The sequence below is a fragment of the Tauraco erythrolophus genome, chromosome 10 (genome assembly GCF_009769465.1).
Source record: "Tauraco erythrolophus isolate bTauEry1 chromosome 10, bTauEry1.pri, whole genome shotgun sequence".
Taxonomy (NCBI): Eukaryota; Metazoa; Chordata; class Aves; order Musophagiformes; family Musophagidae; genus Tauraco; species Tauraco erythrolophus.
In genome coordinates this window covers 419,243-439,375 of record NC_141474.1, presented here as the reverse complement: position 1 = coordinate 439,375, position 20,133 = coordinate 419,243, and the positions used below count along the sequence as shown (strand labels likewise).

The following is a 20,133-nucleotide window of genomic DNA, read 5'->3' as shown; positions in this document are numbered from 1 at the left end:
GATTAAAATTGTTTTAAGAAAAATGTCAGTGGAAATCTTAATACATTAACAGACGGGAAAGATAACAATTCAGGTCCTGAATATGCATTATTATCAGTGTCTAAATCACGTCAGCCTAAGCAGATCTATCTTCAAGTCTCTTGCTGTAAAAGACCATAATACTTTATGATACAATAGAATGTCAAAATCATAAGGAGATGGTTTGCAAGAATGTAGTCAACATCTCATCTAGTCTTTAGAAATATTCTCACTAAATGCTAGACTCTGTTTTCATAACGTAAACTTTCAATTTTTAAGGTATGCAATATGTTTTTCTGAAAAAAACAAAACAAAACAAACCAAAATAAAATCCCCCCCAAAAAACACCCGTCTGAAGGATGTCTAAACTCCATGGATTTAGGTAGCATTCAACAAACCATTTCTTTGAAAAAAGAGAAAGTTTTGAAAAAATAATAATACTGATTTCAGTATGGGGCACAAATGTTCTGATTTCACTTTGGGATAATACGTCTAGTTTGAATGAGTTCTAAACAGCTAAAAGAAAGTCAGCGAAAAGTTAATAGAAAAATGTTATGAAGCCTTTCACTTCTGGACAAACAGTAATTTAAACAGTTCTGAAATGAATCTTTGGAGGTGTTTTTCTGCCTAAGGCATCTCCTAAAAACCACCTTCAGGTCAACCTAGAGTGAAAAAGAAGCAGGGAAAGAATAGAATGGTAGAACAACAACAACAAAAACATTACTATTCATGTTTTCAACATAATAACAGAATTACAGAATAGTTCAGGTTGGAAGGGGAATCTGGAGATCACCTACGCCAGCCTCCCTGCTCAAAACAGAGTCAACTTGATTCCAAGGTCCAGGACTTTGCCCAGTCAGGGTTTAGATATCTCCAAGAATGGAGACTTCATAATCTCTCTGAGCAATCTGTTTTAGTTGTTAGTTTTCAATCATCTTCACAGCCTTGTCCACCTGAGTTTTGAATATGTCCAAGGATAAATATTCCCCAACCTGTTTCAACAGCCTCTTCCAGTGCTTAACCACCTTCATGTTAAGATATCTTTTTTTCCAAATATCTAGTCCGATCTTACCAGTACATATCTCTGATAATAGTCTGTCTCTCTCTTTCTGTATAACCTCTCTTTTAAGGGTTGAAGGAAGCAGTATAATCTCTTTTTTTAAGCTTGCTTTCTTTTTGTGGCAGCTCTATTCCATATGTCTATTACACAGAAAGGTGCCTATGACACAGGCATATCGTGCTGGAGAAATGAGTAAATCAACTGGATTTTTGTAATAGGCGTGCATTTGGTCACATGTATTGTTGGTGCTGGTGTTCAATAGAGCAATAATGATGGTCTAAGGAATGAGAGAGGCAGAGTGGCTGACATCAACATTTTTAATGAAGTGTGGAAAAAACATTGAAGTTGTTAACACCTTCTTCATAATCAAAGACCATAAGCAAAATCTAACTTTATCTCATTTAAAGAATAAAGATTAATGAAGCAATCAGCTATGACTACCTTGTTGTCTGCTCTTCATTTTGCATGCAAGACTCTATGTTAGAGTAATGGTGAACTGAGCTCCTCATTCTTAACTAAGAGGAAGTAAAATTCTGTCTGTCTACCACCTTTCTGTGAATATGTAGACGAGATAGGCAGACTGTAAAGTTTAATACTTCAACACTGATTTTCTTGAACCTTAAGAATCCTGTGACAAAATTAAAGTTATTAGGGTTACAATCTCTACAGGAATATAGCAAGAATATGCATTCAATATACTAAGTTGAAGCAGGGTAGTGTAGCAGACAAAGCTTTTTATTTGTTCAGTTATGGATTAAATTGTGTGGGTCTGTAGCCAGTCCAACGAGTGCTGGGAATCTTGCTGCTGTGGCAATGGAATTCTTTCTGAGTTGACTTGGGGATTTTTTTTGTTTTATTTTGGATTTTCCTCCCCCTAGAATATTTCAGATTTAGATGCTAGTATCAGCATTCCCAGTAGTAGCACCGTTTGAAGAGGAAGTGTGTCTCTCCTCTTCTCTGACTGAGGTTTCAGTGACTTTTCCTCTGTTCATTGGAACCTCATAGATAATAAAACATTTGACTGGACTTCTGGATTCTTTCCGGTTGTCTCTTTAAGAGTGTAATCTTTCCTCTTAAGGCATTGCTATATTCTAATCTCCAAATGAAATAAAATAAAAAAGTAGTCTTTTTCAATATCATGTGTCCTTACTTCCATCTTGTATAGGTCTTGCACTACATGACATTATGGGAATGCCAGCAAAATGTTACGTATTATGAGAGCCAGGAAAGAGTGTTGTCAAACAGCAAACCTGAAAAAACACTGTGGAGAGAAGTGGTGAAGTTGACTAAGTATCAACTTAAAGTGCTATTCAGGCCTTATATTTAAGTTTACTTCACTCAGACTCTGATGTTGTTGCTGATTATTTACCAGACAGAATCAACGCCTCTGAAACATTTATAAAGCAAAGCCAAATGTGATGGTGACTCCACCACTTCCCTGGGCAGCCTCTTTCAATGCTTGACAACCCTTTCGGTGAAGAAGTTTTTCCTAATATCCAATCTAAACCTACCTTGGTGCAATGTGAGGCCATTTCTTCTTCTTGTCCTATCTCTTGTTACTTGGGAAAAGAGATCAATATGTACCACACTACAACCTCCTTTCAGGTAGTTGTAGACAGCAATAAGGTCCTTAGCCTCCTTTTCTACAGGCTAAACCACCCCATTTCCCTCAGCTGCTCCTCATAAAGCTTGTGCTCTGGACTCTTCACCAGTTTCATTGCTCTTCTTTGGACGTACTCCAGCAGCTCAATGTCTTTCTTATAGTGAAGGTCTCAAAACTGAACACAGTATTCGAGTGCAGCCTCACCAGCGTCAAGCACAGGGTGACGATCACTTTCCTAGTGTTACTGGCCACACTATTTCTGATCAAGCCAGGTTGCAATTGGACTTTTTGGCAACCTGGCCAAACTGCTATCTCATTATGAACCAACACAGTCAGATTCTTTTCTACCAGGCAGTTTTACAGCCATTCTTTCCCAGGCCTATAGTGTTGCATGGGGTTGTTGTGACCCAAGTGCAAGACACAGCACTTGGCCTTTTTGTGTCTCATACAAATGACCTCGACCCATTGATGCAGCCTGTCCAGATCCTTCTATAGAGTCTTTTTACCCTCAAGCAAATCAACACTCCTGCCCCACTCAGTGCTGTCTGCAAACTTACAGAGGGTGCACTCAAACCCCTCGTCCTGATAATTGATAAAGATATTAAACAGAACTGGTCCCAGAACTGAGCCCTGGGGAACATCACTTGTGATCAACTGCCAACTGGATGGAACTCCATTCGCCAACACTGTTTGGGCTCAGCTATCCAACCAGTTTTTACCCAGTGATATGTATACCTGTGCAAGCAATGAGCAGCCAGTCTCTAAAGGAGAATGCTGTGGGAAAAGGTGTCAAAAGCTTTACTAAAGTCCAGGCAGACAAGATCCACAGATTTCCCTCATCCACTAAGTGTGTAACCTTGTCATCGAAGAAGATGAGGTTAGTCGAGAAGGATCTGACTTTCATGAATCCGTGCTGATTGGGCCTGATCCCTGGTTGTCTTACACATGTTGCGTGATGGCACTCAAGATGATCTGCTCCATAACCTTCCCCAGCACCAAGGTCAGGCTGACAAGTTTGTAGCTCCCCAGATTCTCCTTGAGGCCCTTCTTGCAGATAGGTGTTACATTTGCAAATGTCCAATCAACAGAGACCTCCCTGGTTAGCCAGGACTGCTGATAGATGGTTGAAAGTGGCTTGGTGAGCACTTCCACCAGCTCCCTCAGCACCCTTGGGTGGATCGCATCTGGCCCCATAGAGTTGTGTGTGTGTGTAAGTGGTGTAGCAGATCTCTAACCATTTTTCCTTGCATTGTGCTAGTGTATGTGCTAGTGTATGTTACAAAGCACCTGTTTTCATGATAGCTAAAAGGAAAAAATGTTCGGTCTGGAAGAACCTTTATGTTTAAGTCCAGTCTCCATCAGACTGTTAGAGAAGGTTAATGATCTCATTTTTCTTGGGAAAACATAGATGAATAAGGTTTGGATCACATGATTAACATTTAGTATATATTTCCATTAAGATAACAACTAATTAAAATTTCTCAGTTAGTAGGTCCAGCATGAACCATAGCGGTCATAAAACTTAAGAGACGGGAAAGAAAATAGCAACAGTTTAAATTGTGAGCAAAACAAGCTCTGTAGGTAATATAACTCTGCTAGTAAGTAATATGCATAACTTTATCTAAAATGACCTTAATGATGACAAGCTGTATAGTTTACTTAGCATTAGCATTCTTATTTTATCGTATAAGATATGTTGGAAGTATGAAGAAATTTAGTGTCTACTGTCATTGCTTGTTCAATTTCTGAGGCTTACGCTTGTCTAATTCTAATCAACAAATTAAACAGGTCATAGTAGATAATAGGTAAATGTTTGTCTCGATTTGAAAAAAAAAAAGACAGAGGTCTGCTAAGGAAGGCAGGAGCCTCCCTCGAAATGGAAACTGTAAACCCCCTCCCTCCGAGTTACTAAAATTTTGAAATTAAGGGGCTCTCAGGCAAAGATATGGGAGTAGGAATAACAGTTCTTTACTGTTGGAAACAAAAAAAACCCGCTCCTCCAGGTGTGGGAGGAAGGCACGCAGCAAACCTCGAGTGGCTGCTCTGTCCCAGCTAGCCCAGCAGCAGCGAGCAGTGCCCGTCTGTCTCCCCCGGTGCCGGCCAGAGCCCGACCGACCACCGCCGCTTTCCCGCGCGCGGGTACCGTCGCGACGCGCCCCCTCCCCTCCCGGCTGGAGCATCTCACATGGGGCCGATGTTGTTCTGGGAGTCTGGGTGGATCCTTGATTGCCCATCAAACAGAGATGGCTCCTGGAGGGAGTGATCCACGAGTCATGGGCAAGGCATTGATGGCCCATTAACAGAAGACAGTCTGGGAGGAGGAGGCAAGGGAAACATTGCCCCACCTGGTCTCAACAGCTCATGAGAATGGTGATAGACTACATACTTTTGGGCACATCTTACATCATAATCTAGGACATAATCCACCCCTTATTCTATTACCACCTACATCATACTCAAATCAATATCCTCTTACAGAGAGATATATATATATAAAGAGAGAGATAGAGAATGAAAAAAAAAACAAACCCAAAACCAAAACACCTTACATACAGTTCTCACTTCAAATCAGGTCTCCTTGTGGTACACAACGTGTTTCCCCATCTTTCTGCATTACCCACCAAGTGTAACCAGGTCCTTGAGCAAAAACAATCCCACGGATGGGTTTGCCTTTGCCTGAGGTGGGATTAATCCAAACAGTCGTTCCTAAAATACCTCTTGTGTACCACAGGGACTTTATCTCCATCCACTGTGTGCAAGGGTTCAGATTGGGCGGGACCAGCTCGATTGACGGACCCTCGGGTATTGACCATCCAGGTGGCTTTTGCTAAGTTCATTTCCCAATTTCTGAAGGTTCTCCCACTAAGTGTCTCACAGTCACGGATAACCTGGGAGATACTGTACATGGTTAAATCCACCCCTTGGTCTCGTGCCCACTTATAGGTGGCATCTCTGCCCTGATGGCCTGAGGCATCATGGGCCCATCGAGCTAAGAACAACTCGCCTTTATGTTGCCAATCCAAGTCTATCTGGGACACCTCTATTTTCGCAGCCTGACCTACCTGCTTGTTGTTACGATGCTCTTCATTAGCCTGACTCTTAGGGACATGGGCATCTACATGGCGGACTTTCACAGGTAGCTTCACTACCTGAGTGGCAATGTCTTTCCACTCATCAGCAGCCCAGACTGGTTTTCCCTTACGCTGCCAGTTTGCCCTTTTCCACCTTTCCAGCCAGCCCCACAGAGCATTGGCTACCATCCATGAATCAGTGTAGAGGTAGAGCTTTGGCCACTTCTCTCTTTCAGCAATATCCAGGGCTCATTGGACAGCTTTGAGTTCAGCTAGTTGGCTCGATCCACTATCAGTGTCAATAATTCCTGTAACTTCTCTGTGTTCTCACATCTATGAATGCCTGACTCCCCGCCATGTTTCTAGGAAATTCTAACTATGGCCTCGAGCAACTGTTCATGACCATCCAAAAACTTTCCCATTCACTTCCAGGCTGGGATTCCTTTTACCCTTGTGTAGAAATATTTCCTTTTCCTCACATCCCATGTTCCTGTTTATTACAGCTTTTCATTCTCTGACTTTTTTCCCCGTCCTGCACCTCTGCTGTTACGCATTCCACCTGAATAAAGTCATCCCCCCTCATCTTCCCTGACTCCTTCTGATCCCTCCTTCTCCGCATTTTCCATGTTAATACATCCCCCTCACATTCCCTGACTCCTCCCTCTCTCCACCCGTCTCCTCCCAAACAAGGGACCTACCTCACTATTTTTGCCCCCTTGCTCCCAGGTTTGTCCAGCCTGGGAACAGACTGGGGGGTTCAAGTGCTGGTAGCCAAGTCACCTGGGACCTCCCTGGCGTTACTGATGCGGTTTCCTAGGCACTGCTGTCCCTGCCACATTCCTCTCCCCTAAATGACCCCAACTCTTCCTTCAACCACCTGTGAAGTGTGACCACCTCTCGCATCAATGCCCCTTAACTCTCCGTTGGATCTGGCTGTTCCTTATGGCACTGCAACTCCTGCCAGCTTCTCACTCTCTTTCCTATGCCCAGCAATTCCTCTTGTCGTGCTCGAGAGTTTCCCACGGTCTGTTCCATGAGCTCAGCCCGGCCCTAATCATCAGCTTGTCGCCCTTAGTGCGGACCCCCAAGCTTGTCTGCTTTCACATGTTTTTTTCCCATCCTCTTCCTAGTCTCAGTGTGCCAGCCTTCTCCATCCCACGGTGGCTCCGAGCACCCTCCTCTCTCACCGGGTGCTTTCAGCCCTTTGGAGTGACTCTTGCCCTTCGTGCCCCACCTGCAGCCTCATCCTGCAGGTGCTGGCCGTGGCAGTCCTTGCCTCCCCCAGGAGACTGAACTGGACAGAAGTGAGGTTTGCTGTGAGAAGCGGCAACTTTATTTCAAGAAGAAAGTCCCCTTCAGCATTTGTGTGCCTCAGAGGAGAGTGGGCAGGACAGAGCAGGGCTTTGCCACCGAGGCTGCCTTTGGATAGGCAAGAAGCACGTGGTGGTGGTACCCTGAAACCTGCGGTGGATCCTCCTATACTGCTGCTCGTTTTTCTCCCCGTATGAACTGCAGGAGCTGCTGCACTAGGTTAAAAAATTGCACGTAAAATGAGCAGGGCCTCTGCGTAGGGGTGGAGGTGAAGACTGGCTGTGGCGTTGGAGTAGCTGTTACTGCTGGGTGCAGTCTCATCTGTCCCAGGATCCAGTCATAAAAGTGCTGGGTGGAGGTGTAGACTCCGGGCCGCCTGGCTCTCGCACAGCCTCTCCCCCAGCTGGTCACGCCAACGAGCCAGAAGTGGTCGGCACTCCTGTCTTTGCAGATGAGAGGACCACCGCTGTCACCCTGCAGCAGAGGAGAGAGGAGTGAGGTGGTGTTGGTGGCCACCATCAGCACTAGGGTTGGCCGTCTTCTCTCCCCAGCACCTGCCAGTGCTGCATTCAGTGTCCAGAAAGGCTCTGCTTGGGTGCCGGAGCCTACGGAACTGGGAGGGGGTGGTGGGTCTGTAACGTAGGGCTGTCTGCCCTCCCTGCACGGCGATCCGGGATGTGTGGAAGAGGGATGTTCCAGGATTGGGTTCCGGAGCTGTGGACTGCCCCGAGCAGCACCGGGCTTTCTGGGCCTCTGGGACAAGGGGGGAGCACTGGGCAAGGACCTGCAGCTGGAGAAGGGGAGGTGAGCCCCAGAGCCGTGAGGACCCCGTGGTGGGAGGGTGACTTGCCAGGCAGAGCACATGCCGGGGTACGTGTGGGCTGGGACAGGGCTGCCGGTGCTGCTGCTGGGGCTTGGCTTGTGGCACGCTCCTACCTGGCAGGTGTCGATGCCGCCCTTCGCGTAGCCAGCGCACAGGTTGTGGCTGTGGATGGCCCCTCTGTACCACTGGCTGCTGTTACACAGCTTGGCATCGATGAGGCGGACCTTGGCTTCTTGCAGGACATCAGTTGATCCTCCAGCTGTGAGCACAGAAAGGAATTAGCACCCAGCAGCTCGTTGCCACTTCTCCCCTGTCCCGGTGAAACCTTCCCCCAGGGATTGGCTTTGCATCCTGAAGGCACTGTCCCGGGTTTTCTCTTGCTTTGGGGAATGGCTCAGGCCCATCTCTCCAGAGGCGTACGTTCCCCGAGTCTGCCTCTGGCTTTCACCTTTGTGGTGAGGAAGCCCAACCCGTCTGCCCAGCGTGTCAAGCTTGCGCTCAGTACACGAGCGTTTTTGGGGAACTCACATCTTGCAGTCGTGGCTCCCCAACCACTGACATAGCAGGTGCTCAGCTGGGAGACCCTCAGCGAGGCATCGGGTACGCAGGCGAGCTGGACGTAGTAGCCGCACTGCACGGGCTGGTCCAGCTCCAGCAGCGTGATGTCGTTGCCCTCCGTGACGTTGCTGTAGTCTTCGTGCACCAGCAGCCGCTTGATGTGGCGCACTTGGGTCTCGGGTCCCGGCTGAGTCAAGCGGGTGGCCCCGACCACCACGCGCCACATCGTGATGTGCCTGGAAGGCGGATGGAGAGAGGGGTCAGAGGGAGCGGGGCCACGTGCTGCAGCATCCCAGCAGTTCCCTGCCTTCTGCTTCCCACGGGAGAGAGGAAAGCAGCGCACGGAGGCTGCGACTGCCCTCGCACGCCTGAGGCACAAGGGCTGTGGAGCTGGAGGCATCTAGGAAGCCGTGGCAAGAGCCCAGCCTTCTCCTGAGCCGTGTCTCAGCCGGGCTCAGGAGTGCCCAGGCACTGGTTGGACCGCAAGGAAAGGGGATGGGAGGAGCACGTGGTGCTGCGGACAGGGCACCTGCTTTACTGTTGTGGGGCTACGCCTGTTCCCTGGTCCTCCTTACCTGGCCTCAATGAAGCAGTGGGCTTGCCGTGAGGACCCACTGTGAGGCGATGAGGGACCCTCCGCATATGTGCCCCGTGCCGATTTTCGAAGGGTCCTGGATGCTGACGATCCAGGGCCAAGCCCCTGCCTTGGCATCTCTGCCACCCACCACGCGCGACGTGCCGGAGCGATAGTCCATGGGCCGGAGCCCGCAGGTCATTCTGTAACAGAAGCTCGTTACTGCCCTGCTCCGCGGCTTGCTGCTGCTCAGGCTGAAGGTCAGCCGTCTCCCTCCCCACCAGGCGTTGCAGGGACAGCAGGAACCCCGTGGGACGTGCGTCCGTCCACCCCTGTTCCTGCTTTAGCCCTGCAGAGCAGCTGTGCCAGCAGCCTGGGTGCTGGCGAGGAGCTGAGGCTCCCAGGTGGGGCTCGGCAAGCCGTGGCGTGGCCACGGGGGACACGCGGGCCCCCTCCAGTGAGCCCCAGAAGGGTTTCCCAAGCTCCCTGCCAGAGCCTCGGGCCACTTACCCGCAGGTGTCCCACGCGCCATGTGCGGGCCAGCACAGGGCCAGAAGGACGAGGATGATGAGGAGTTTCATGGCTGCCAGCACCACGTGTCAGCTACAAGAACTGAGAGCGAGTCACCACCAGCACAGCAGCCGACGTAGTGCCTGCCGTGCTCACCTTGCCCAGGGTGCCCTTGGCCCGCGGGCTGTGATGTCACAGAGCCGCTGGTTCCGTCGATTCCACAGGAGCAGAGGGCTCCTGGGGGGAGGGGCAGGAGGGCAACATGAGGGTTCCAAGCAGGATGGGAGGCCGAAGGTGGGATCAGACACCCCATGAACGTGCTGTGCTCGCGACTCTCGGGAGTGACGTGTGTGTGTACATTTCACTCCTGAACATCCGTCCCGATCAGCTGGAGAGGATGACAGCCCCACAGAGCATTGGCTGCCATCCATGAATGGCCGTCTGTCTTGCCACTTTACCCCCAGGAACTGGATCTCCCGGGCACGTCCCTTGACTTTGCTCTTTTTGATGGCGAAGCCGGCTTCCAGGAGAATCTGGATGATCTTCTCTCCTTTCTCAAATACCTCCATTGCTGTGTTCCCCCACACAATGATGTCGTCAATGTACTGCAGATGTTCTGGAGCCTCACCCTTTTCCAGTGCAGTCTGGATCAGTCCATGGCAGATGGTAGGACTGTGCTTCCACCCCTGGGGCAATCGGTTCCAGGTGTACTGCACACCTCTCCAGGTGAAGGCAAACTGAGGCCTGCATTCTGCTGCCAGAGGAATGGAGAAAAAGGCATTGGCAATGGCAACAGTGGCATACCACTTCGCTGCTTTAGACTCCAGCTCGTACTGGAGCTCCAACATGTCCGGCACAGCAGCGCTTAATGGTGGAGTCACTTCATTCAAGCCACGATAGTCCGCTGTCAATCTCCATTCTCCATCAGACTTGCGCACAGGCCAGATGGGGCTGTTGAAGGGTGAGTGGGACTTGCTGACCACCCCTTGGTTCTCCAGCTCGCGGATCATCTTGTGGATGGGGATCACGGCATCTTGATTCGTCCGGTACTGCCGGCGGTGCACTGTCGAGGTGGTGATTGGCACTTGCTGCTCTTCCACCTTCAGGAGCCCAACTGCAGAAGAATTCTCTGATAGTCCATGCAGGGTGTTCAATTGTTTAATGTGCTCTGCCTCCACAGCAGCTATTCCAAAAGCCCACCTGAGTCCCTTTGGGTCTTTGTAATAGCCATTCTGGAGGAAGTCTATGCCTAGAATGCACGGGGCCTCTGGGCCGGTCACAATGGGATGTTTCTGCCACTCCTTCCCAGTCAAGCTCACCTCGGCTTCCAACAGTGTCAATTGCTGCGATCCCCCCGTCACGCCGGCAATAGAAACAGGTTCTGCCCCCATACGTCCCGATGGCATTCGGGTACACTGCGCACCAGTATCAACCAATGCTTCACATTGGGCTCTGACTCTGGGGCCTGTAACTTGCACTGGTGCCATGTGAGAACTGTTCCTCCTCATCTCCTCCCTCATCTCCCTCATCTCCTCTTTGAGGTCCTTAATCACGGCAGAGACATGAGCCTGCATCGGGCCATTGATCATACTCTCATAATTTCTAAGCTTGTTGGCTACAGAGCCCACTGTCTCTTGGTTGTTTATGGGCATTAATTGTTGCAATGAAGGTGGTGTATTGAGATGGCCCTAGATTTGCCAGACTCCACAACATTTGCCCTGTGCACCTGACCTTGTCGGGGTCATTATCATGCTGCCCATCTCTCCCAAAGAGTACCTCCAATACCACCACTTCTCTCAGCTGTTGGATCCCTTCCTCAAGGGTCTTCCAGCGCATTCTATGATGGTGCTCCTGCATTCTCTCTCTGTGAACAAACCTCTCTCTTACACTCATTAAAAGCCGCTCCCAGAGGGAAAAGGACCCTGGCTCCCTTACAAATACCTGATTCATACCTGAGTCCTGGGTCAAGGGTCCCAAATTCCTTGCCTCAGTACCATCCAGTTGCACGCCTGTACCCATAAGATCCCAGACCCTAAGTAACCAGGTTGTATAGGCCTCACGCCCCCGTCGTACAATGTCTCTGTGCAGATTACGGAGACTTTCGTACGTCAGGGACTCGGTGATGATGTCAACCGTTGGCTCCCCTGCAGGTTGTGAGGGCCCTCCTTTCTTATCCTTATCTGGGTGCTTTGATTTTATCTTAAGACTTCCTCGTTTCCACAGGGCAGCCACTGGCTGTAGCCGCCCTTGCGGTTCAGCTGGAACCTGAACAGTTGTAACATCTGTGGGTTCCACTGCTGCACCATCAGGCTCCCTCTCCTCGGGGCAGGGAGAGGGTTTCCCATCAGCTGGGGAAGTGTATTCCCTCAGCACCTGGCGTATCTTCTCCTCCATTACCCCCATCCAGTCCGAGTGGTTCATTTCTGAGGTGGGCTGTGGGACAGAGTCAGGCTCTGGGGCAGCATCTCTAGTCTCTGGGGCAGTGTCAGGCTCTGGGGCAGCTTCCCTATTCTCTGGGGTAGGTATCAGGGTAGTTATCCAAGTCAATCTTCCCTTATCTCTGAATGCTAAAAAAAAGAACAGGCATATCGGCAGCACCAACCACTGTATGATATCATTAGCGTTTAGAGAAGATTTGAATCCTTCAAAAACTGATGGGGCAGACCCAAAGACCTGGGAGAAGGGTTGGGAGAAAATTTTTCCCGGTGTCATTTCCTCACAGTAGGTACCATTAAGAAAGTAACCCCAAAAACATACAGTTAGTGTGTGATAGCTCTGAATCCATGTGCCTGCCTTCCAGAGGAAGTTAAAAATCCATGAATTCTCCACCTTATTAACCCATAAAGCGAACTGGATAACAGCCACAGTAGCCTTAGTTATAGGACCCATGTTTAGATAAGGGCCTGCAAACAGAAGAAATACAGCCACGACCACGTGCCACCCGAACCAGGGTAAGCCAGACCACATGGTGACGCTTACAACAAGGTAGGTCACTCACGAACTGTTATTCCTTTTTCTCTCGGTGCCCTCGTGCCCCACGTTGGGCGCCAAAGTCTGTCTCGGTTTGAAAAAAAACCAGGGGTCTGCTAAGGAAGGCAGGAGCCTCCCTCGAAATGGAAAATGTAAACCCCCTCCCTCCGAATTACTAAAATTTTGAAATTAAGGGGCTCTCAGGCAAAGATATGGGAGTAGGAATAACAGTTCTTTACTGGGAAGATTAAAGAGAAGGGAAAACAACAACAACAACAACAACCACCACCCAAATGCAATAGTACACCAAAAAAGAAAAAAAACGCTCCTCTGGGGTGTCAACGCCGGCCGGCCCAGGCCCCCCAGGTGTGGGAGGAAGGCACGCAGCAAACCTCGAGTGGCTGCTCTGTCCCAGCTAGCCCAGCAGCAGCGAGCAGTGCCCGTCTGTCTCCCCCGGTGCCGGCCAGAGCCCGACCGACCACCGCCGCTTTCCCGCGCGCGGGTGCCGTCGCGAGGCACCGCTTCCCTCCCGGCTGGAGCATCTCACATGGGGCCGATGTTGTTCTGGGAGTCTGGGTGGGTCCTTGATTGATTAACAGAAGACAGTCTGGGAGGAGGAGGCAAGGGAAACATTGCCCCACCTGGTCTCAACAGCTCATGAAGACAGTGATAGAAAACATACTTTTGGGCACATCTTACATCATAACCTAGGACATAATCCACCCCTTATTCTATTACCACCTACATCATACTCAAATCAATATCCTCTTACAGATAGAGAGATACAGAATGAAAAAAAAACCAAAACAAAACCAAAACACCTTACATACAGTTCTCACTTCAAATCAGGTCTCCTTGTGGTACACAACGTGTTTCCCCATCCTTCTGCATTACCAACCAAGTGTAACCAGGTCCTTGAGCAAAAACAATCCCACGGATGGGTTTGCCTTTGCCTGAGGTGGGATTAATCCAAACAGTCTTTCCTAACATACCTCTCATGTGCACCACAGGGACTTTATCTCCATCCACTGTGTGCAAGGGTTCAGATTGGGCGGGACCAGCTCGATTGACGGACCCTCGGGTATTGACCATCCAGGTGGCTTTTGCTAAGTTCATTTCCCAATTTCTGAAGGTTTGTTGAGGAAGTTCCTGGCTGCTACATGGGCTAAACAGAAAGCACCTGTGCCTCATCAAGACAGGTGCTGAGTCACGTTGGTCAGCCGGAGACCACGTGACCCATGGAGGCTTAAAGGTGGGGCACTCCCAAGAGGGAGTGGGGCAGTTCTGTCCTGAAGATTGGAGTGGTGGGAGTCTCTGGAGAGTGGTGTCCTGTTAGAAGCCTTTGATTGTGGTATAGACCTTTGGAATGAAACAAGACCTTCTGATATACGAGGGGAATCACAACAACCTTCTGGGTTGTGATTCCTGAAGTGAGAAGATACAGGCAGTCTGTGACAAAGGTTCCCCCACTAAGTGCCTTCAGGGTAGTCTTAAGCAGTCCATTACACCGTTCAACCTTCCCGGCAGCTGGTGCATGGTAAAGGATATGATATATCCATTCAATACCATGTTCTCTGGCCCAGGTGTTTATAAGACCATTTTTGAAATGGGTCCCGTTGTCTGATTCGATTCTCTCAGGGGTGCCATGTCTCCACAGGATTTGCTTTTCCAGACCCAAGATGGTGTTACGGGCAGTAGCGTGAGGCACAGGGTAGGTCTCCAACCATCCTGTGGTGGCTTCTACCATGGTGAGCACACAATGCCTGCCTTGGCAGGTTTGAGGCAGTGTGATGTAATCAATCTGCCAGGCCTCCCCATACTTGTATTTGGACCACCGCCCACCATACCGTAGGGGTTTCACTCGCTTGGCCTGCTTAATTGCAGCGCATGTCTCACAGTCATGGATAACCTGAGAGATACTGACCATGGTTAAATCCACCCCTCGGTCTCGTGCCCACTTATAGGTGGCATCTCTGCCCTGATGGCCTGAGGCATCATGGGCCCATCGAGCTAAGAACAACTCGCCTTTATGTTGCCAATCCAAGTCTATCTGGGACACCTCTATTTTCGCAGCCTGACCTACCTGCTTGTTGTTACGATGCTCTTCATTAGCCCGACTCTTAGGGACATGGGCATCTACATGGCGGACTTTCACAGGTAGCTTCACTACCCGAGTGGCAATGTCTTTCCACTCATCAGCAGCCCAGACTGGTTTTCCCTTACGCTGCCAGTTTGCCCTTTTCCACCTTTCCAGCCAGCCCCACAGAGCATTGGCTACCATCCATGAATCAGTGTAGAGGTAGAGCTTTGGCCACTTCTCTCTTTCAGCAATATCCAGGGCTCATTGGACAGCTTTGAGTTCAGCTAGTTGGCTCGATCCACTATCAGTGTCAATAATTCCTGTAACTTCTCTGTGTTCTCACATCTATGAATGCCTGAATCCCCGCCATGTTTCTAGGAAATTCTAACTATGACCTCGAGCAACAGTTCATGACCATCCAAAAACTTTCCCATTCACTTCCAGGCTGGGATTCCTTTTACCCTCGTGTAGAAATATTTCCTTTTCCTCACATCCCATGTTCCTGTTTATTACAGCTTTTCATTCTCTGACTTTTTTCCCCGTCCTGCACCTCTGCTGTTACGCATTCCACCTGAATAAAGTCATCCCCCCTCATCTTCCCTGACTCCTTCTGATCCCTCCTTCTCCGCATTTTCCATGTTAATACATCCCCCCTCACATTCCCTGACTCCTCCCTCTCTCCACCCATCTCCCCCAAACAAGGGACCTACCTCGCTTATTTTTGCCCCCTTGCTCCCAGGTTTGTCCAGCCTGGGAACAGACTGGGAGGTTCAAGTGCTGGTAGCCAAGTCACCTGGGACTTCCCTGGCATTACTGATGCGGTTTCCTAGGCATTGCTGTCCCTGCCACATTCCTCTCCCCTAAATGACCCCAACTTTTCCTTCAACCACCTGTGAAGTGTGACCACCTCTCACATCAATGCCCCTTAACTCTCCGTTGGATCTGGCTGTTCCTTATGGCACTGCAACTCCTGCCAGCTTCTCACTCTCTTTCCTATGCCCAGCAATTCCTCTTGTCGTGCTCGAGAGTTTCCCACGGTCTGTTCCGTGAGCTCAGCCCGGCCCTAATCATCAGCTTGTCGCCCTTAGTGCGGACCCCCAAGCTTGTCTGCTTTCACATGTTTTTTTCCCATCCTCTTCCTAGTCTCAGTGTGCCAGCCTTCTCCATCCCACGGTGGCTCCGAGCACCCTCCTCTCTCACCGGGCGCTTTCAGCCCTTTGGAGTGACTCTTGCCCTTCGTGCCCCACCTGCAGCCTCATCCTGCAGGTGCCGGCCGTGGCAGTCCTTGCCTCCCCCAGGAGACTGAACTGGACAGAAGTGAGGTTTGCTGTGAGAAGCGGCAACTTTATTTCAAGAAGAAAGTCCCCTTCAGCATTTGTGTGCCTCAGAGGAGAGTGGGCAGGACAGAGCAGGGCTTTGCCACCGAGGCTGCCTTTGGATAGGCAAGAAGCACGTGGTGGTGGTACCCTGAAACCTGCGGTGGATCCTCCTATACTGCTGCTCGTTTTTCTCCCCGTATGAACTGCAGGAGCTGCTGCACTAGGTTAAAAAATTGCACGTAAAATGAGCAGGGCCTCTGCGTAGGGGTGGAGGTGAAGACTGGCTGTGGCGTTGGAGTAGCTGTTACTGCTGGGTGCAGTCTCATCTGTCCCAGGATCCAGTCATAAAAGTGCTGGGTGGAGGTGTAGACTCCGGGCCGTCTGGCTCTCGCACAGCCTCTCCCCCAGCTGGTCACGCCAACGAGCCAGAAGTGGTCGGCACTCCTGTCTTTGCAGATGAGAGGACCACCGCTGTCACCCTGCAGCAGAGGAGAGAGGAGTGAGGTGGTGTTGGGGGCCACCGTCAGCACTAGGGTTGGCCGTCTTCTCTCCCCAGCACCTGCCAGTGCTGCATTCAGTGTCCAGAAAGGCTCTGCTTGGGTGCCGGAGCCTACGGAACTGGGAGGGGGTGGTGGGTCTGTAACGTAGGGCTGTCTGCCCTCCCTGCACGGCGATCCGGGATGTGTGGAAGAGGGATGTTCCAGGATTGGGTTCCGGAGCTGTGGACTGCCCCGAGCAGCACCGGGCTTTCTGGGCCTCTGGGACAAGGGGAGAGCACTGGGCAAGGACCTGCAGCTGGAGAAGGGGAGGTGAGCCCCAGAGCCGTGAGGACCCCGTGGTGGGAGGGTGACTTGCCAGGCAGAGCACATGCCGGGGTACGTGTGGGCTGGGACAGGGCTGCCGGTGCTGCTGCTGGGGCTTGGCTTGTGGCACGCTCCTACCTGGCAGGTGTCGATGCCGCCCTTCGCGTAGCCAGCGCACAGGTTGTGGCTGTGGATGGCCCCTCTGTACCACTGGCTGCTGTTACACAGCTTGGCATCGATGAGGCGGACCTTGGCTTCTTGCAGGACATCAGTTGATCCTCCAGCTGTGAGCACAGAAAGGAATTAGCACCCAGCAGCTCGTTGCCACTTCTCCCCTGTCCCGGTGAACCCTTCCCCCAGGGATTGGCTTTGCATCCTGAAGGCACTGTCCCGGGTTTTCTCTTGCTTTGGGGAATGGCTCAGGCCCATCTCTCCAGAGGCGTACGTTCCCCGAGTCTGCCTCTGGCTTTCACCTTTGTGGTGAGGAAGCCCAACCCGTCTGCCCAGCGTGTCAAGCTTGCGCTCAGTACACGAGCGTTTTTGGGGAACTCACATCTTGCAGTCGTGGCTCCCCAACCACTGACATAGCAGGTGCTCAGCTGGGAGACCCTCAGCGAGGCATCGGGTACGCAGGCGAGCTGGACGTAGTAGCCGCACTGCACGGGCTGGTCCAGCTCCAGCAGCGCGATGTCGTTGCCCTCCGTGACGTTGCTGTAGTCTTCGTGCACCAGCAGCCGCTTGATGTGGCGCACTTGGGTCTCGGGGCCCGGCTGAGTCAAGCGGGTGGCCCCGACCACCACGCGCCACATCGTGATGTGCCTGGAAGGCGGATGGAGAGAGGGGTCAGAGGGAGCGGGGCCACGTGCTGCAGCATCCCAGCAGTTCCCTGCCTTCTGCTTCCCACGGGAGAGAGGAAAGCAGCGCACGGAGGCTGCGACTGCCCTCGCACGCCTGAGGCACAAGGGCTGTGGAGCTGGAGGCATCTAGGAAGCCGTGGCAAGAGCCCAGCCTTCTCCTGAGCCGTGTCTCAGCCGGGCTCAGGAGTGCCCAGGCACTGGTTGGACCGCAAGGAAAGGGGATGGGAGGAGCACGTGGTGCTGCGGACAGGGCACCTGCTTTACTGTTGTGGGGCTACGCCTGTTCCCTGGTCCTCCTTACCTGGCCTCGATGAAGCAGTGGGCTGCCGTGAGGACCCACTGTGAGGCGATGAGGGACCCTCCGCATATGTGCCCCGTGCCGATTTTCGAAGGGTCCTGGATGCTGACGATCCAGGGCCAAGCCCCTGCCTTGGCATCTCTGCCACCCACCACGCGCGACGTGCCGGAGCGATAGTCCATGGGCCGGAGCCCGCAGGTCATTCTGTAACAGAAGCTCGTTACTGTTACTGCCCTGCTCCGCGGCTTGCTGCTGCTCAGGCTGAAGGTCAGCCGTCTCCTTCCCCACCAGGTGTTGCAGGGACAGCAGGAACCCCATGGGACGTGCGTCCGTCCGCCCCTGTTCCTGCTTTAGCCCTGCAGAGCAGCTGTGCCAGCGGCCTGGGTGCTGGCGAGGAGCTGAGGCTCCCAGGTGGGGCTCGGCAAGCCGTGGCGTGGCCACGGGGGACACGCGGGCCCCCTCCAGTGAGCCCCAGAAGGGTTGCCCAAGCTCCCTGCCAGAGCCTCGGGCCACTTACCCGCAGGTGTCCCACGCGCCATGTGCGGGCCAGCACAGGGCCAGAAGGACGAGGATGATGAGGAGTTTCATGGCTGCCAGCACCACGTGTCAGCTACAAGAACTGAGAGCGAGTCACCACCAGCGCAGCAGCCGACGTAGTGCCTGCCGTGCTCACCTTGCCCAGGGTGCCCTTGGCCCGCGGGCTGTGATGTCACAGAGCCGCTGGTTCCGTCGATTCCACAGGAGCAGAGGGCTCCTGGGGGGAGGGGCAGGAGGGCAACATGAGGGTTCCAAGCAGGATGGGAGGCCGAAGGTGGGATCAGACACCCCATGAACGTGCTGTGCTCGCGACTCTCGGGAGTGACGTGTGTGTGTACATTTCACTCCTGAACATCCGTCCCGATCAGCTGGAGAGGATGACAGCCCCACAGAGCATTGGCTGCCATCCATGAATGGCCGTCTGTCTTGCCACTTTACTCCCAGGAACTGGATCTCCCGGGCACGTCCCTTGACTTTGCTCTTTTTGATGGCGAAGCCGGCTTCCAGGAGAATCTGGATGATCTTCTCTCCTTTCTCAAATACCTCCATTGCTGTGTTCCCCCACACAATGATGTCGTCAATGTACTGCAGATGTTCTGGAGCCTCACCCTTTTCCAGTGCAGTCTGGATCAGTCCATGGCAGATGGTAGGACTGTGCTTCCACCCCTGGGGCAATCGGTTCCAGGTGTACTGCACACCTCTCCAGGTGAAGGCAAACTGAGGCCTGCATTCTGCTGCCAGAGGAATGGAGAAAAAGGCATTGGCAATGTCAACAGTGGCATACCACTTCGCTGCTTTAGACTCCAGCTCGTACTGGAGCTCCAACATGTCCGGCACAGCAGCGCTTAATGGTGGAGTCACTTCATTCAAGCCACGATAGTCCGCTGTCAATCTCCATTCTCCATCAGACTTGCGCACTGGCCAGATGGGGCTGTTGAAGGGTGAGTGGGACTTGCTGACCACCCCTTGGTTCTCCAGCTCGCGGATCATCTTGTGGATGGGGATCACGGCATCTTGATTCGTCCGGTACTGCCGGCGGTGCACTGTCGAGGTGGCGATTGGCACTTGCTGCTCTTCCACCTTCAGGAGCCCAACTGCAGAAGAATTCTCTGATAGTCCATGCAGGGTGTTCAATGGTTTAATGTGCTCTGCCTCCACAGCAGCTATTCCAAAAGCCCACCTGAGTCCCTTTGGGTCTTTGTAATAGCCATTCTGGAGGAAGTCTATGCCTAGAATGCACGGGGCCTCTGGGCCGGTCACAATGGGATGTTTCTGCCACTCCTTCCCAGTCAAGCTCACCTCGGCTTCCAACAGTGTCAATTGCTGCGATCCCCCCGTCACGCCGGCAATAGAAACAGGTTCTGCCCCCATACGTCCCGATGGCATTCGGGTACACTGCGCACCAGTATCAACCAATGCTTCACATTGGGCTCTGACTCTGGGGCCTGTAACTTGCACTGGTGCCATGTGAGAACTGTTCCTCCTCATCTCCTCCCTCATCTCCTCTTTGAGGTCCTTAATCACGGCAGAGACATGAGCCTGCATCGGGCCATTGATCATACTCTCATAATTTCTAAGCTTGTTGGCTACAGAGCCCACTGTCTCTTGGTTGTTTATGGGCATTAATTGTTGCAATGAAGGTGGTGTATTGAGATGGCCCTAGATTTGCCAGACTCCACAACATTTGCCCTGTGCACCTGACCTTGTCGGGGTCATTATCATGCTGCCCATCTCTCCCAAA

At 51.8% G+C, this 20,133-nt stretch overlaps 1 protein-coding gene and 1 pseudogene across 2 annotated transcripts; both read right to left on the bottom strand.

The window, feature by feature from the left end:
- Nucleotides 1–7,228: 7,228 nt before the first annotated feature.
- LOC147528152 (acrosin-like) lies at nucleotides 7,229–9,401 on the bottom strand (annotated as a pseudogene). The gene is made up of 4 exons (XR_015222370.1): nucleotides 9,020–9,401; nucleotides 8,415–8,680; nucleotides 8,000–8,145; nucleotides 7,229–7,537 (listed from the first exon to the last, which is right to left on the bottom strand). The product of XR_015222370.1 is annotated as an acrosin-like (transcript).
- Nucleotides 9,402–16,067: 6,666 nt separating this feature from the next.
- On the bottom strand, nucleotides 16,068–18,070 carry LOC147528151 (acrosin-like). Its single transcript, XM_086617689.1, has 4 exons — nucleotides 17,859–18,070; nucleotides 17,254–17,519; nucleotides 16,839–16,984; nucleotides 16,068–16,376 (listed from the first exon to the last, which is right to left on the bottom strand). The coding sequence occupies exons 1-4, from the start codon at nucleotides 18,056–18,058 to the stop codon at nucleotides 16,068–16,070; spliced, it is 921 nt and encodes a 306-aa protein (XP_086473815.1). The 5' UTR covers nucleotides 18,059–18,070.
- Between the last annotated feature and the right edge of the window lie 2,063 nt (nucleotides 18,071–20,133).